At 45.4% G+C, this 15,694-nt stretch overlaps 1 protein-coding gene across 5 annotated transcripts in view; it reads right to left on the minus strand.

The window, feature by feature from the left end:
• The window catches only part of LOC146189967 (uncharacterized), a 45,214-nt gene that overhangs the window by 27,272 nt on the left and 2,248 nt on the right, over positions 1–15,694 (minus strand). For 4 of the 5 annotated variants that reach the window (XM_084604692.1, XM_084604688.1, XM_084604689.1 and 1 more), the window contains exons 2-6: positions 15,122–15,402; positions 14,337–14,761; positions 12,844–13,169; positions 6,427–7,716; positions 3,606–3,689 (exon numbers count right to left, since the gene is read on the minus strand). In XM_084604692.1, coding sequence (XP_084460818.1) covers positions 3,606–3,689; positions 6,427–7,716; positions 12,844–13,169; positions 14,337–14,761; positions 15,122–15,354 — 2,358 coding nt within the window. In that variant the 5' untranslated portion in view covers positions 15,355–15,402. The remainder of the gene's footprint in view (positions 1–3,605; positions 3,690–6,426; positions 7,717–12,843; positions 13,170–14,336; positions 14,762–15,121; positions 15,403–15,694) is intronic. The other variant, XM_084604691.1, reaches the window with a different exon arrangement.

Consider the following 15,694-nt stretch of genomic DNA (forward strand, 5'->3'; position numbering starts at 1 on the left):
CATTACCCTAGAGGCAGGGAACAATAATTTCAGAGATATCATTACTGAGTGCGCGGTAGAGGTAGGCAGTAGGATAGTTAGAGAGGATACCGGTAAGCTGTCTAAGGAGACGTGAGATTTGATTAAGAAACGCCAGAGTATGAAAACTTCCAATCCAACAGACCAGATCGAAATGGCCGAGATATCAAAGCTAATCAATAAGCGCAAGGTGGCCGATATAAGGAAGTATAACATGGAGAAAATTGAGCATGCTGTAAAGAACGGGGGAAGCCTTAAAGCGGTAAAGAAGAAATTGGGCATAGGCAAAAACCAGATGTATGCGGTAAAGGACAAGGCGGGCAATGTCATCACTAATATGGAAAAGATAGTCAAAGTAGCCGAGGAGTTCTATACAGATCTCTACAGTAGCCAAAGTAGTCAGGACCGTAATGAGATTGGCGGTAGGGAAAAACAGTCAGACGTTCCACCAGTGACGAAGGACGAGGTCCAGAAAGCACTAGAAACTATGAAAAGGGGGAAATCAGCTGGAGAGGATCAGATAACTACAGATTTGCTGAAGGACAGGGGGGATATCGTGCTAGAAAAACTGGCCACCCTGTATACGCAGTGCCTGGTGTCATCGACCGTACTGGAACCATGGAAGAATGCAAACATTATCCTCATTCACAAGAAAGGGGGACGTTAAGGACCTTAAAAATTACAGACCAATCAGCTTACTGTCTGTTACGTATAAGGTATTTACTAAGGTAATCGCTAATAGAATCAAGACAGCCTTACACTGCAATCAAGCAAAGGAACAAGCAGGGTTTCGGAAACAGTACTCTACTATCGATCATATCCATACCATCAATCAGGTGATAGAAAAATGCTCGGAATATAACCAGCCCTTATACATAGCATTCATTGATTACGAAAAAGCATTTGACTCAGTTGAAACCTCGGCGGTGATGCAGGCATTGCGAAATCAGGGGGTAGACGAGCCGTACGTGAAAGTGCTGGAAGACATATATAGTGGCTGCACAGCAACCATAGTTCTGCATAAAGAAAGTAACAAAATTCCCATAAAGAAAGGTGTTAGGCAAGGAGACACAATCTCCCCAGTACTATTCACAGCTTGTTTAGAGGAAGTATTCAGAGCCTTGGAATGGGAGCAGTTAGGGATAAGGGTAGATGGAGAATACCTCAGTAATCTGCGATTTGCTGATGACATTGCCTTGCTAAGCAACTCGGGGGATGAACTGCAAATAATGATTGATGACCTAGACAGGAAAAGTAGAAAGGTAGGCTTGAAAATCAATATGCAGAAGACTAAGGTAATGTTTAACAGCCTCGGGAAGGAACAGCAGTTTACATTAGGTAGCGAAATACTGGAAGTAGTAGGCGAATATGTCTACTTAGGACAGGTAGTAACCGCAGATCCGGACCACGAAAAGGAAATAAGAAGAAGAACAAGATTGGGATGGAGCGCATTTGGCAAGCACTCGCAGATTATGACTAGTAGCAGCTTACCGGTATCGCTCAAGAGGAAAGTATACAACAGTTGCATCTTGCCTGTACTCACCTATGGGGCTGAAACGTGGAGGCTAACCAAGAGAGTTTTACTTAAGTTGAGAACAACCCAGAGGGCTATGGAACGAAAAATGGTAGGGGTAACATTAAGAGATAGAAAGCGTGCAGAGTGGGTCAGAGAAATAACTCAAGTTAACGACATTCTAGTAATGGGCAGGACATGTAGTGCGAAGAGAGGATAACCGATGGTCGCTGAGGGTAACAAACTGGATTCCAAGGGAAGGAAAGCGTAGCAGGGGGCGGCGGAAAGTTAGGTGGGCGGATGAGATTAAGAAGTTCGCAGGGGTCAAGTGGATGCAGCTAGCACAGAACCGGGTTAAGTGGAGAAATATGGGAGAGGCCTTCGCCCTGCAGTGGGTATAATCAGGCTGATGATGATGATGATGATGATGTAATTATTAGATATATTTCTCTTTGGTGCAAGTATTTGGTACCAGAAAAAGCCACATGCTCGTGGTGAACACGCCTACGATCTGGCGCCATCGCTGATTGGCCGCTGTCTTTCCCCTCCTCCCCGTGAGATGGCGCCCGCTGTCTTGCTGACGTCAAATTGACGAAGTCCCCAAACAGGCACGCGGTTGACTGCTGATGATATTGCACAAAGCCCATCAGGGCGTCTGCACCATGAAGAAGGTAGCGCGGTCCAAATTTTGGTGGCCGGAGATCGACCGGGACATTAGCCGAATGGCCGATGAATGCAGAAACTGTGTCCAGGCTTTACCAATGCCTCCAGCACGTGAGCCAGTAAACTGGCCAGCTACAGAAGAAAAATAGTCCCGATTGCACCTCGATTTCGCTGGACCTATCAGGGACAAAATGTTGCTGATCGTGGTTGATTCCCACAGCAAATGGATCGAGGCCATTCCATTCTCGCATGCAACGTCAAGCAGCACGGTAAACGCGCTGCGTACGCTCTTCAGCCAGTTCGGACTACCGCGCACTGTAGTAACTGATAACGGCACGCCCTTTACAGGGTCGGACTTCACCGAAATGGCATTGCCCACATTCGAATACCGTCCTACCACCCACAAAGCAATGAGCTGACAGAACACGCGGTCAGAACGGTTAAGGATGGGTTAAAGAAGATGCCTGGCGTGGATCTCTCAACCGCACTCGCATGAGTTTTGTGTCACTACAGGAATGCCCCAAGGCAGTCGAGCCTATCACCTTCAGAAGTACTGTTAGGTTATCGACTACGCACCAGACTTGACATGTGTTTTCCTCTCAGGAACGAACCTGTCCAGAGCAGAGCAGCTACGCCAGCTTCGGACGACGCCAGCTGGAGTTTCGCTCCGGGGAACCCTGTACTAGTCCGTAACTATGGTGTTGGTGACAAGTGGACACCCGGAAAGGTGAAGTCTACAACAGGCGCTCGACTAGTCACCGTCAAGACGGAGGATAATGTGGTGGTTCGTCATGCTGATCAAATCCGCAAGCGCAACGTCGAGGGATCCACACTCACAGGTACAGACAGTCCAGCAGCAGAACCAGTGGACCATCCACTGGCTATACAGAACATTGCATCAACGTCAGAGCCCGCAGACCCTGCTCCCCAAGAGACACAGCTGCGCAGGTCAACCTGGGTCAAGAAACCTGTGGATCGCTATGGTTATTAGGAGGAAGGGATGCTGCTGATAGCAGAAGCGATAAATCGCCAACTATGAACCGGTGACGGCACCAATCTTTTCATTCTTTCTTTCCTTCTTTCCCTCACCCCTCTGGCTATATAATACCCCTTGATCCAAAAATAAACCGGCATTCTTTGGCCTGGCTACACTGTCTGATGCATCACCTGGAAGCGTCGTGCCCATTGACAACGCCTTCACAACAGACGTCATCTCGAAACAGAACGGTTCCCGAAAGGAACCTCTACTGGATTCAGCCCCTAGTCTCGCTGAACTACGAGGCATCTGTTCTAATGACGCGTATAACCTGGACTTTCTTTAGAAACCAGTTAAATGGGATACCTTTGGCAAAATTAAAGCAAACATTCAAATTATGTGGGACTGCATGCAATAAATTGTACTGGGACATACCGTGTGACCTGGCAACGAAGTCACGTTGGCTGCATTGGTGACAAGCGGCCCAGCACTTGGTTTTGGAACCAACAATGGAGAGCTCTGAAAAAGCCAGGAAAGGGCCTTTAAATGAGCGCGAGCATTCAAAGCTTGAATACAAGGTGATCCCAACAATGTTCCTTAAGATATTGCTACGCGTTACGCCATTACCCGTGCGATCCAGACTAGCTGCACTACAGACATCACTGATTTCCTCCTCCACGACCTGATACTACAACATGGTGCCCCTCGTGAACTACTCACGGATCGTGGTCGCTGCTTCCTCTCCAGAGTGGTTGACGAGCTACTTCGTGTGTGCACCGTCCGCCACAAATTTACCACCGCCTATCATCCTCAGACCAACGACCTCACAGAACGCCTCAACCATACGCTCATAGATATGTTATCAATGTACATCTCCGGCGACCATCGGGATTGGCACATTAATCCACCCTTTGTAACATTCGCCTACAACTCTTCTCGTCATGATACCGCCGGCTACTCTCCCTTTTATCTGCTCTTTGGACGACACCTATACTCCCCTTTGATACATCGCTACCCACTACTGACACCGCCACAAGTACTTACGCTCGTGATGCCATCTCCCGCGCTAATGATGCTCGTCACATCACTCGCGAGTCGCGACAGGCTCTTTGCCTCCCAAGGCTCCCAGCAATCTCATTATAACAGTCGCCACCGCGATGTGCACTACGCCCCAGGCTCTTTCATTCTCCTCTGGCTCCCATTCTGCCGGGTGGGCTTGTGCGAAAAACTTCTACCACACTACACAGGGCCTCTACCATATCGTGCTCCGAGTCACCAACGTCACAATCGAAATCGAACCTTTCAACCCGAAGTCTTCTGCACCACAAGCTTCCGACATTGTGCATGTGACACGACTCAAGTCGTATTATTCATACCCTGCTTAGTTTACCTAGAACGCACCGGGACTGTGCTTCTGTGGCGGGGGTAATGTTATGTGATGCACCATGCTGGCATTCAGCAAGTGAAGAACGAAGTGTCTGGTTGTGTGGACGAAGATGACGCGAAGTGTTGAGTTGTGCGGTTAAGCGGTGCCCATCGATTTCAGAGTGGTGTTGCCCATAGGTGTGTGATTTCCACTCGTAACAATATGTTCATCCACTTACTCCGCACCTCATTCAATGCCAAGCCCCATCTTAAAGAAGTATAGATAGGTAATTTTTGGTTGGTTTTTGCAATTTTGCATAATGCATTACTCTACATGGATCACCCCGAGAAATTTGCCTACAACCGCTAAATGATTAATAACCGAATTTCTTTTCGCATCTTTTTCAGTTTCAAAAGCTGAGCGATGGTTATGATGCCGAATTTGCATACGTCCCGGAAGGAATGCAAAGAAACTGCTCCGTCGTTTTTATTCATTAAATCTAGCTTGCTTCAATAGCTGGAATTGCAATACTAAAGAAGTAGCAATTATACTACAACTGTTTCATCCCTCATGCGATCTAATGTGCAAATTTTTATGTCACAGCGATCGCTCGGCTGCTGAAACTGGAACAAGTGAAAGAAAAAATTTCTTCACAAATTATTCAGCAGTCTTAAATGAATACCATGTGCCGATCCATATGAAGTATCGTGGACAAGAAGACGAAAAACTGGACTTAAAATTAGGTTTCGATACTCCTGGAAGTGCTGTAAGCAGCCAGCAGAGCAAAAAGTTTCGATGGTGATGCTAAAGGTGATACTTCAGATTTACAAAGCCAAGCTTGGGGCTGGATTAAAAAAAAAGGGGGGGAAGGGGGGGCAATGGGCTAAAGCACATTAAATCCCCCTCTTTCCCCTTCCCTTTGGCAGTCTTTCCTGCAAATATAAAGTATTTCATTCTAACTACACGAAACTAAAAAAAATTAAGGTGCAATCATTGTAATTAGCATGAGATTTATGAATTAGTTTTGCAGCACACAGAGTGCAGACATTAACACTGAGACAAGGAGATGGCAATTAAAGGAATAGTCTGGGACTCACTCTGGCACGGCCTATTTTCCTCTCCTAAAGCAGGGAAAAAGAAATGATGGAACCATCTAAGAGACGCAGGACGATAGTAACAGTCGCACAGCATTTTCCTCCTTATCGTATTGATTGTTCCAGTAACATTTTTCTCAATGTTGTCCACCGTCGCCACAGGATGAAGGGATTTACAGGAAACCATTAAAAACTCTTCACTAATCCCTAAACAAGTGCAGATCACCTCACAAGAATGAGACCTCCTAGAGCGGTGGGGAACTCCTTTTTGTCTTGCAACGCGACAAGGTCTCCCAACAGCTAACCAAAATCTGATTAGGCGAGGACGCCGTCTCCTCGTTCTGTATTTTTTTTTCTCTGCATACTTGTTGCTCACAGTTCCATTATTTAACAGTTCAATACATGAAGCAGGTTAGAACTGAAATATTATTTGGGTCGTATCCAAAAACACCGATTAAGATTACTTTCGGATTAAGATTAGACGATTTTCATTGGCCACCGCAGTGACACGGACTAGCCCAGCGAAAGCAAAGCGTAAAGAGTAAGCGCATATTTTTATTGCCACTGGCTTACTATGTTGTCTGCAACAAGCTATTTATTCACTGCAACCCAGAAAAAAAAAAGCAACAAAAATTCTGCAAAACGCTCTTCAGTGCAATCTTTTTCTTTTCAACTAAAATTCTCAATTATGAAACAAAATCATGCTTGCCACCATCCCAGCATTGATCTCATTTTTGATTAGTAAAATTCTGTTAATGTCACCTTCAACAAAAATTGGAAACTAAATTTTTCTCACCATTTTTACCGGCTGACCAGAGTTGCTCGCAGTCGCTCTCAAATGTGATCTTGGCGGCTGCAAGATCGCTGGCAGTGTGGTACGAGCAGCAATGGTTGGTGCGACTGGTAACTTGGAAACCAGGTTCTTTAAGGTAACCAAGGGTGGTGCTGGGGTCAACCGTGTTGCCGTGGTGACTGAAGGTGCTCCAATGGTCGGTGAGATAGGTTCGGTCAAAGGTGGAGGAGAAGGCAATAACTTTGAAGTTGGTGTTGCCATGGTAACCGAAGGTGGTTCTGGTGCTAACCGTGTTGCCATGGTGACTGGAGGTGATCTAAAAATGCCCACTGCAACAGGCTCTATGAAAGGAGGAGGGGAAGGTGACAACCTTGAATTTGGTGTCTCCATGGTAACTGGAGCTGGCACCAAAGGTGTCGACATAGTGACAGTTGTTATCGGCTGAACAGAGTTGCTCGCAGTTTCTCTCAAATGTGATCTTGGCGGCTGCAGGATCGCTGGCACTGTGGCACGAGCGGCAATGGTTGGTGTTGCCATGGCAACCGGATGCGGTACTCTCACCAACTGCGTCGCCGTGGTGACAGTTGTTATCGGCTGAACAGAGTTACTCACAGTTTCTCTCAAATGTGATCTTGGCGGCTGCAGGATCGCTGGCACTGTGGCACGAGCGGCAATGGTTGGTGTTGCCATGGCAACCGGATGCGGTACTTTCACCAACTGCGTCGCCGTGGTGACAGTTGTTATTGGCTGAACAGAGTTACTCGCAGTTTCTCTCAAATGTGATCTTGGCGGCTGCAGGATCGCTGGCACTGTGGCACGAGCGGCAATGGTTGGTGTTGCCATGGCAACCGGACGCGGTACTTTCACCAACTGCGTCGCCATGGTGACAGTTGTTGTCGGCTGAACAGAGTTACTCGCAGTTTCTCTCAAATGTGATCTTGGCGGCTGCAGGATCGCTGGCGCTGTGGCACGAGAAACAATGGTCGGTGTGACAGGTTTGATCAAATGTGGAAGGGAAGGCGATAACTTTGAGGTTGGTATTGCCGTGGTAGCCGGGGTTGGTGCTGGTGCCAAATGTGTTGCCATGGCTGGAGGTGCTTCAACATTAGCCCCTGCAAGAGACTTGATGAAATGTGGGGAGGGCGATAATCTTGAAGTTGGTATTGCCATGGCAACTGAAGATGGTGCCAACTGCGTCGCCATGGTGACCGGAGGCGGCTCCACAGTGACAGGAGGGGAAGGAGGCTGTTCTTGTTCAGGGCAAGGCAGCCGCACTAACATGCCAACAGACCTCTGCAAAGAAGCAGTCAGGGAAAAATATTAATTAGTTGTGGTTTAGCTCTGGTTAAGCCAAGAGGAATGTATACAACTCAATCGCTCAAGAGGAAAGTATACAACAGTTGCATTTTACCTGTACTCACCTATGGGGCTGAAACGTGGAGGCTAACCAAGAGGGTTCTACTTAAGTTGAGGACAACCCAGAGGGCTATTGAACGAAAAATGGTAGGGGTAACATTAAGAGATAGGAAGCGTGCAGATTGGGTCAGAGAAATAACTCAGGTTACAGACATTCTAGCAAAAATTAAGAAGAAATGGACACGGGCAGGACATGTAGTGCGAAGAGAAGATAACTGATGGTCGCTTAGGGTAACAAACTGGATTCCAAGGGAAGGAAAGCGTAGCAGGGGGCGACAGAAAGTTAGGTTGGCGGATGAGGTTAAGAAGTTCGCAGGGTTTAAGTGGATGCAGCTAGCACAGAACCGGGTTAATTGGAGAAATATGGGAGAGGCCTTCACCCTGCAGTGGGCATAGTCAGGCTGATGATGATGATGAACCCGAGTTGAATTGCGAAAGAAACGGAGGAGGCTCTTTTGCCTGCTACATTATTCTCCTATCACGCCCTATCAGTGTAAGGTGCTACATTATTGGGGACACTTAAGCTCATCCTTTAAAGGGACAGAACACGGCCCAAAATATGCCATGAGATTATGATGGAGACGAAAAGATCTTGCCTCATATATTACAGATTGAGTGCTAAAATATCAAAGAAAAGAGGCAGAAAAGAGGCTTTACAGTTTTAATTTGCCATTGAAAATCGGATTAATATAACTGAGGCACTATCTAGCGTAGAAACGCTATTACTTTCAGTGTAGTACCCAACATGATTACTATCAGCAAAATATCGCTGATTTTCGTAACTGCAAACTGTTCTTTTTTCTCCTAGGAGTGCTTGTCATAGTTTATTGTATTTTGCTCTCTCTTCAGTGCGTCCTTAAATAAAAACCTCCCTTTCACACCACGATAGGCATGCTTTCAGGTTTTGTCACTAGATGGCGTCACAGTGTTTGGAATTCCGTGTGTGAAGTGATGATAGTGCCCACTGAAGCTTTTGTCGACGAGGTGTGCGTTATTGTGCCATAACAACGAGTGGGAAACTGAAAAGGACGTTACTCTAAGCAAAAAAATGTCTCATTACTGTTTTGCGAGCGAAATTTATATTTGTTTTCGGTACGTCTTTTTTGTCGCCCACCAGTCATCATCGCAGTCACTGCTCATGGTTTCCAGAACATGACTACATAAAAATGGGTGCATGCACTGATCGAAAAATTCTCGGCACTAATTTTCTGCAGCGTTTCTGCCAAAACCGTTATGGAATCGAACATTTTAGACATCAATCTTTCCACTGCGTCGGAAAAAATTCAAGACCTAAATTCCAGTGTTCTGTCCCTTAAGGGTATGACGCGAGCGTAAGCTACCAAGCTACATATAAAATGAGAAGGGCTCAATGCTGCTGAAGCGAATGTGGAGGGAAAGCATTAGCTGCAGACACGGTGTAAGAATAAGTTAGGTGTTGTTCCTCGCCGCTCCCCGCAGAGAGAGCGCGCAGATAGATTGCGTTCGCAGATGACCCTGTGTCAGCAGTGGTTTTTGCCATAAGAGTAAAGATGGTGCTGTAGTATGGGAGCCCAGGGGCCCACGCTGCCTGCCCTGTGTGTGTTCGAAAATTTGCACACCGCAACCATGCGTGTGCGTGTGTGTGAAGGCTTGCCCATGTTCTCGAAAAGTGTTAGATTGTGCCTGTGAGTCCTGTGAGTGCATCGTTCGGCTGCCCAGTTTACAGAATGTACTAACTGTTGTTATATTTCTTGTGAATTATGTTTTAAACAGTTTGTGCCATATAATGTATAGTTTTGTGACAGAATAAAGCCTTCCTTTCAGCATACCATTCTTAAAATTCTAATCAAGTGTAAGAGCACTGTACATACCACCTTCAGGTTGGACGTTTTGGTTCCAATATAAGAGCGCCTATTGCTCTCTAAAGTAACAGAGTAGGATAGAAAAATTATGCCCATTCATGGGCAACTAGCCCAAATTTTACTTCTTTAGGAGCTGCGCTGGATTTAACCGTGTGACATGCCCTTCATCAAGCTGTACTGCACACGGCTTGCTGTACTGCACACGGCTTGCTGTACTGGCGCAAAGTATAGCCACCAATGCCTTAACACTAAGCAGAAGACTGGACAGGTGTGGCGTGTCGAGCGAAGTTTGTAACCAAGTACATGTGTAAGCTCGAGGTGCAGTGGTTCAAGGTGCTTTGAGGACGTCTTTTTTTTTTTTGCTTTCATTTGCTAACATTGGAGGCCACAACATAAAATATGATCGATATACTGGCTTCAATGTATGCTAGCTATTGGAGCTATTAAAAAATGCAGGCGAGAAATGAGCTGCACATCCATTTATATAATCAAATTAGTTAATGCAGAATCCCAGTGTATTCATGTATGTATTTGCTTTTCTTTATACCCCGATATCGAGCGCGACAAACGATCAACGCTTAGCATCTATAACCTACGCAGCGCAAATCCGTGAGCCTCCGCCTAATTGTGCTGCCTGTCGCCGCGAAACGAAAGGAGAGGCGGCGGCGAACACAATCTGGACGCTGCACTGGCCGCAGTGTCATCACCTAAACTATTCTTACACTGTGGCTGCGGATGACCGAGCGTTCTTCTTCTTCTCGACTGTTAACGGTTATTCGTGACTGTGGCCACAGACTATGTGACGGGCCAAAACCTATCGTAGTATTGCTTTCGCAATAAAACCCAGCACTGAGAATAAATCAGAAAACATGAATGGACACTGAGTGAAGCAATAAAGCCAAGGTAGACAAAGAAAAAATGTTTTACTTTGCAAAAGGTAGCACTCGCTCCTGAAGCTAGGTTTTTTTTCTTTTCAGTCAAGAATTTTGAGCACCACTTCCAAAAATGACTCATAATTAAAAATATACCTGCTTAGTCACCAGTTTAAGATGTGTAAAAAATGCTACTTCAGAGTCAGAGAGTACTAAGAGAACTGTCTGAAATCATAATGATGTAAAAAAGAAAAAACACTAAGCAAACACGTGCACGTGAAGTCGCAGTACCGTGCTGACACAAAGAAATAAACTACATAAATTACCACCAGTTTCGCTTACTTCAGGCCATGGAAAATTCGAACACTTTCGTCTTTGATAGCAGGACATAACAGAGTGTATGTACCAGCAAAGAATAGTCGCCCTGCTTTCTCATATGTTTGTCTTACTGTGCTTCCAGCGACAAACGAATCTGAAACATCAGTGTGCAGACGGTTAGCATTACACACGTACAATAGTTTCTCAGTGTGCACCACAGCTTACCAGTTGCACGGTAACGAAATATGCACTAGCCAAAATTATTCAGAGGACGACCATTCATTTTAAGGATAGAACGAAGTAATAAAAGGTGACTATTTACACCAGTTCCAGCCGTTCCGGCAAAGCCCCCCAGTTTTTCCACCCCCCCCCCTGCTTTTCCGGTAATTTCGGTGCATCAGAGAGGAGGCACTTGCTTGGAATTTCACGCTACCTATACGCAACCAACATTTAAAGTACAATGACGATTCTGGCAAATCTGTCTGCCTGCTGCTTTCACCAATAACTTTCCAGCAAGACCAAAAAGTACATTTTAAAGAAACACAACGATGTGAGATCATGCAAGCGCCCAAATTTCATGCCTTTAATACATGCTGAGCTTTTAAAACTCAGAAAAAGACTATTTATACAAGGGATGCCAACATCTTTGCAAGGAAAGTACAGAAGAATACTAGTTTACTTCCTCGTTAACCGTCGCAAAAGACTAGGGCTAGACAGTGGTTTCAGACCAGAATGTAATTTCATAGAAAATAAAAGACAGCTGCGTACTGCTGCCGGAATCTAAACCCACAACCTTCACATGTCATGTGCAGCACCCTCTCAACTGAGCTGCAGTAATGGGTGCTTCACTTTCTACTTTCAAGTGTATTTGGCACGCAGTCTAAGTCCGGGTATCCACCCGCACCGCATGTGAGCAGAGATCATAAAAGGTCACGGCATTTCAAATGCAGCGCCAAATTCCACGCAGGGCACTTTTGCAACACCCGTGTGATTAAGTAAGCATGAAGGACAAACTGAAGTTGCCCTGGCACAATAGGCCTAGTGCATGTTAACGAAAAAGACCCAATTTTACTGAAAACCTAGCTTTCATAGTCCAGTGGAGCAAAACAAAATGAAAATTTGGAGGATGCTTAAGAGGGCAAAGGCCAGAGGGTACATTGGATGTTCCATAGCGCAGCAAGACGACGAGGGACAAGCACTTGCGTCTTGTATTTCGTCTTCTTCTTGAGCTATGGAGCATAAAGGACACTTAAAAAGCTCAGTCTTTAACTAGTATGATGCAGCAGCATTAATGGAACCTGTTCACCAGTTCCTCGTTTGAAGCGGCTTGTTCGCACATATGCACTTTGCTAATTGCTCATTCACTATTTTTCAATTTACACCTCTATTATCTAACATATACTCATTAGCAATACAGGCGTAAGCTATCCCAGTATGTCAAATTATAGCTTAGCAATGAGTGCTCGTCGTGTCGTCCTCTTCTCTCGGGTTCCCATTACGGTTTTTGAACTGTTAACTTATAATGAATCACCAACAAACCTCATGTCCTTTCCGAATATGTCAAAGACCATCCGACACTTCGATAGATAATGTCCTACTTTAACAAAGCCTTACGAACACGCCTGCGTGTCTCATTCATTGTCCGATGGCCCGGGAATATTTCGATTCCTATTTCACAAGAGAAGCACGAGTAGGCTACTTCTGCCACGTCACGTGGTCTCGTGATTTTTCGCTCACAACGCTACCGACACCAGATTATCTGCTGAATGCTACCGCGCTAAAGATGTCCCCTTTTTAAGCGCAAGTTTCTTAGCCACACAACGTGGTGCTTGCTGACTAATAGAGGTCAGCGTATGCAGCAAGAGCCAACGCAATCAATATTTTACTAAATGCAATCAATGTTTTACTAAGAGTGGAGTGCGAACAAACCTTTTGCCCTGGCATCCTTTCAAAGAGCTGTTTCAACAACGCACCTGTTGTGGCCGGTGCTGGACACCAGCTTGTCTGTCCCCTGCACTCTTGAGGGTCTGTAGTTGCTGCGCCATCTGCATTGCCTTGGAACGCCATCGAACGAGAGACTTCTGCAGGCTGTAGTACTTCTCTGCGATGGGTTGCCGCTGTGCATTGTGTTCCGCCACCAGGCAGTCGCGCATGCGCAGTTTCACATACTGCTCCAGCTGCTCCCAAGTCAGCAAAATCAGGCTAGAGTCCTCCGGGATCCCTGGTGCCACCTGAGAAGTGGCCGCATTGACTGCAGCTGCACCACCGCCTCCAAGCTCCGCATTTACACTGTCCCCACCTGCAAAAAATAGGTACACGCATCACTATCTGCTGTACACTCCTGCACACTTAGCGAAGTTACCTCGTCCATTCGTGCCGGCTCTACTCGCAACAAGAGTGTGGTTCGCCATAATAGTTTTCCTCAACAAAGTGAGTATCTTTGCCCTTGAGAAAACTGTTTTATGCCATTATCTGATGAGCTACATAGATTTTAATTTAGAGAGAGTCCTTTTTATGCCCTTGATGTTACCTAAACCAAAGGCAGCTTCATCTTGCACAGCCAAATCGTCAAGTGCCCGCAAGTCAGCTCTACACCGAGAATGTATGCCATCCAGAAATTTCACTAATAATGTAAAAGTGTCAACTGTTTTGTCACTAGCACTACAATGTGCTAATGAACAGTGAAACAGCATGCATGTGAGCATAAAGCTCTTCTGTGTAGGGGCTCTTACTAAACTCTGCCCCTGCAAATTTTGGTCGCTTGTGTAGCAACCTTAAAAAATGGTGGAAGTTTAATCCAACTTAAAACTGGTTACAATGAGCAAAAGCACCTGCTGCGTCGGCTCAGTGGTTAAGGCAATCGGCTACTGAGCCGGAGTACCTGGGTTCAAACCCGACAACCACATACCGGTTAAGATGGAGAGCAAAGATGTCCGTGCCTGTTAAAGATAAATCAGTGCCTGTTAAAGATCTTCAGGTGGTTGAAGTTATTTCAAAGCCTTCCACTATGAAACCTCTTTCTTTCTTCTAATGCCATCCTCTTTTGCTTATAGCGCGATCGAGATATCTACCCAGAAGTGTGACTGGTACTGAGTCTTTCCTATAAACCAATTTAAATGCGCGCAGCGAGCTCAGTGTTATAGCAAAGAACGTGAAATAGTGACGTCATATGTAGCATCACTAACAACGTCAGTGGTGAAGGTAAGCGTGACCAGTGGTCACGTGACCGCTGTGGTCACACCACACAAAATATAGCATGGCTAAACATTGCGAGACGACAAAGTCCCACGACGATTTTGCATGGCTCCTCGAGGTCATTTGAACAATGGTCAGTAAAATCCAAAGTTACATCCCGAGTAGCAGATATGTCACTCTAAAATAACCTAAATGTTGGTTAGTGTCTGATGACGTAGATGTTGCTTGTCAAAGGCAAAAGAAAGTGCATATAAATTCACAGAAAACTTACCATTGTCAGATAGCTGCTCAACTTCGACTGCATTGACAGGCTTCTCAGAGCATCCTTCTTCAACGTCCATTCCTGGTAAACTGTTGCAAGCACCCTCGACTGCTGATATACAGAGTGAATCTACACTTCCAATGTTTTCCGGTGTGGACTCCACATCAACTTTTTTTTCAACTTCTTCATCCTCAGAGCTGATCGTTATCGCATCATGACAGTTGTAGTCCTCCAAGCTCTCTGATGAACAGGTCTTTCCATTTCCAGCATTTGACTCTCGTTTGGCACTGGCAGAAGTTCCAATTCTCTTGGAAATAGAGCTGTCTTGAGCACTGAAGTCTCGGGCGATGCTAAGGTCTTTCTCTTTTATCGATACTCCCGAAGCTCTTGCACATTTCTCCTCTTTCAAGAAATTTTCGTCTCCATCTTTGCTCCTGTTGGGCAAAATGAAACAATTTTGAAATACGAACCATCGTAGTAGCCCTATTTTGTTCAAACTTATAGATTTCTTAGGGCAGTTTGTTCTTTAGGAGTTAGGTCAGCTGCTTTATCCACAACTGAGGTCCTGCAACTGTGGGGCTGTACGTTTACTTCTGTCAAGCCTACAGAAAATGCAGATATAGCAAAATTCATGCGTAGAAAAATGGAACCAGAACAAATGTTAACACATCACTACAAATGTTGAAAAAAAAAAGAAGCAAGAGCAATTCCCAATAAAAAATAGCTTCAAAAAAGTTTGTTTTGAGCACGACGAAATAATCTGGCAACATCCAAGTTCACAGTAAGCTACTTACTTTGTGCTGCCGTGACCGCTCTCTTCCTCACTATCGACTAAACATAACAGGGTCTCGTTTATCTCTCCAGAAGATGTGTTGATGCCTTCGACGTCCATCTCCTGCTCTTCGGTGGACAAGTGAAGCAGTCGGTCCATGGAGCTGCATGGCGAAGCCATGGGAACATCGTCGGTAGAGTTTTCGACATTGTCCATGCTTGGCAGATGTGCAGTTCCACCCTTTCCAAGGGTCATGCACTTCCAAGCATTTCGATTTTAAGGCATCTGTCACACAGTCACCATCTGGAAACAAGAAAACCAATGGTGGTTGAGTTTAGTACTATTCAGATACCTGTTGTTTTGTTTCAGTCATGTATTCCTTACTTCAGCAAAATTAAGGAATGAAAAATAGAATACTACCAGGGATAACTTTTGCCCACCGAGAGACATGAAAATAGAATGACATGTTCTTTGTCCCTGAATGTATAGAGTTTACAAGTTGCAGCTAAAATGTAGGAGATACATAGCTTGTAGTTAAAGAGGCTCAGTTGAAGAAAAGAAGGTGCTTCTGTGAAAAAATGCACACTGCCTTGAA

Source organism: Amblyomma maculatum, chromosome 5 (genome assembly GCF_055883805.1).
Source record: "Amblyomma maculatum isolate TAMU_Amacu chromosome 5, ASM5588380v1, whole genome shotgun sequence".
Taxonomy (NCBI): domain Eukaryota; kingdom Metazoa; phylum Arthropoda; class Arachnida; order Ixodida; family Ixodidae; genus Amblyomma; species Amblyomma maculatum.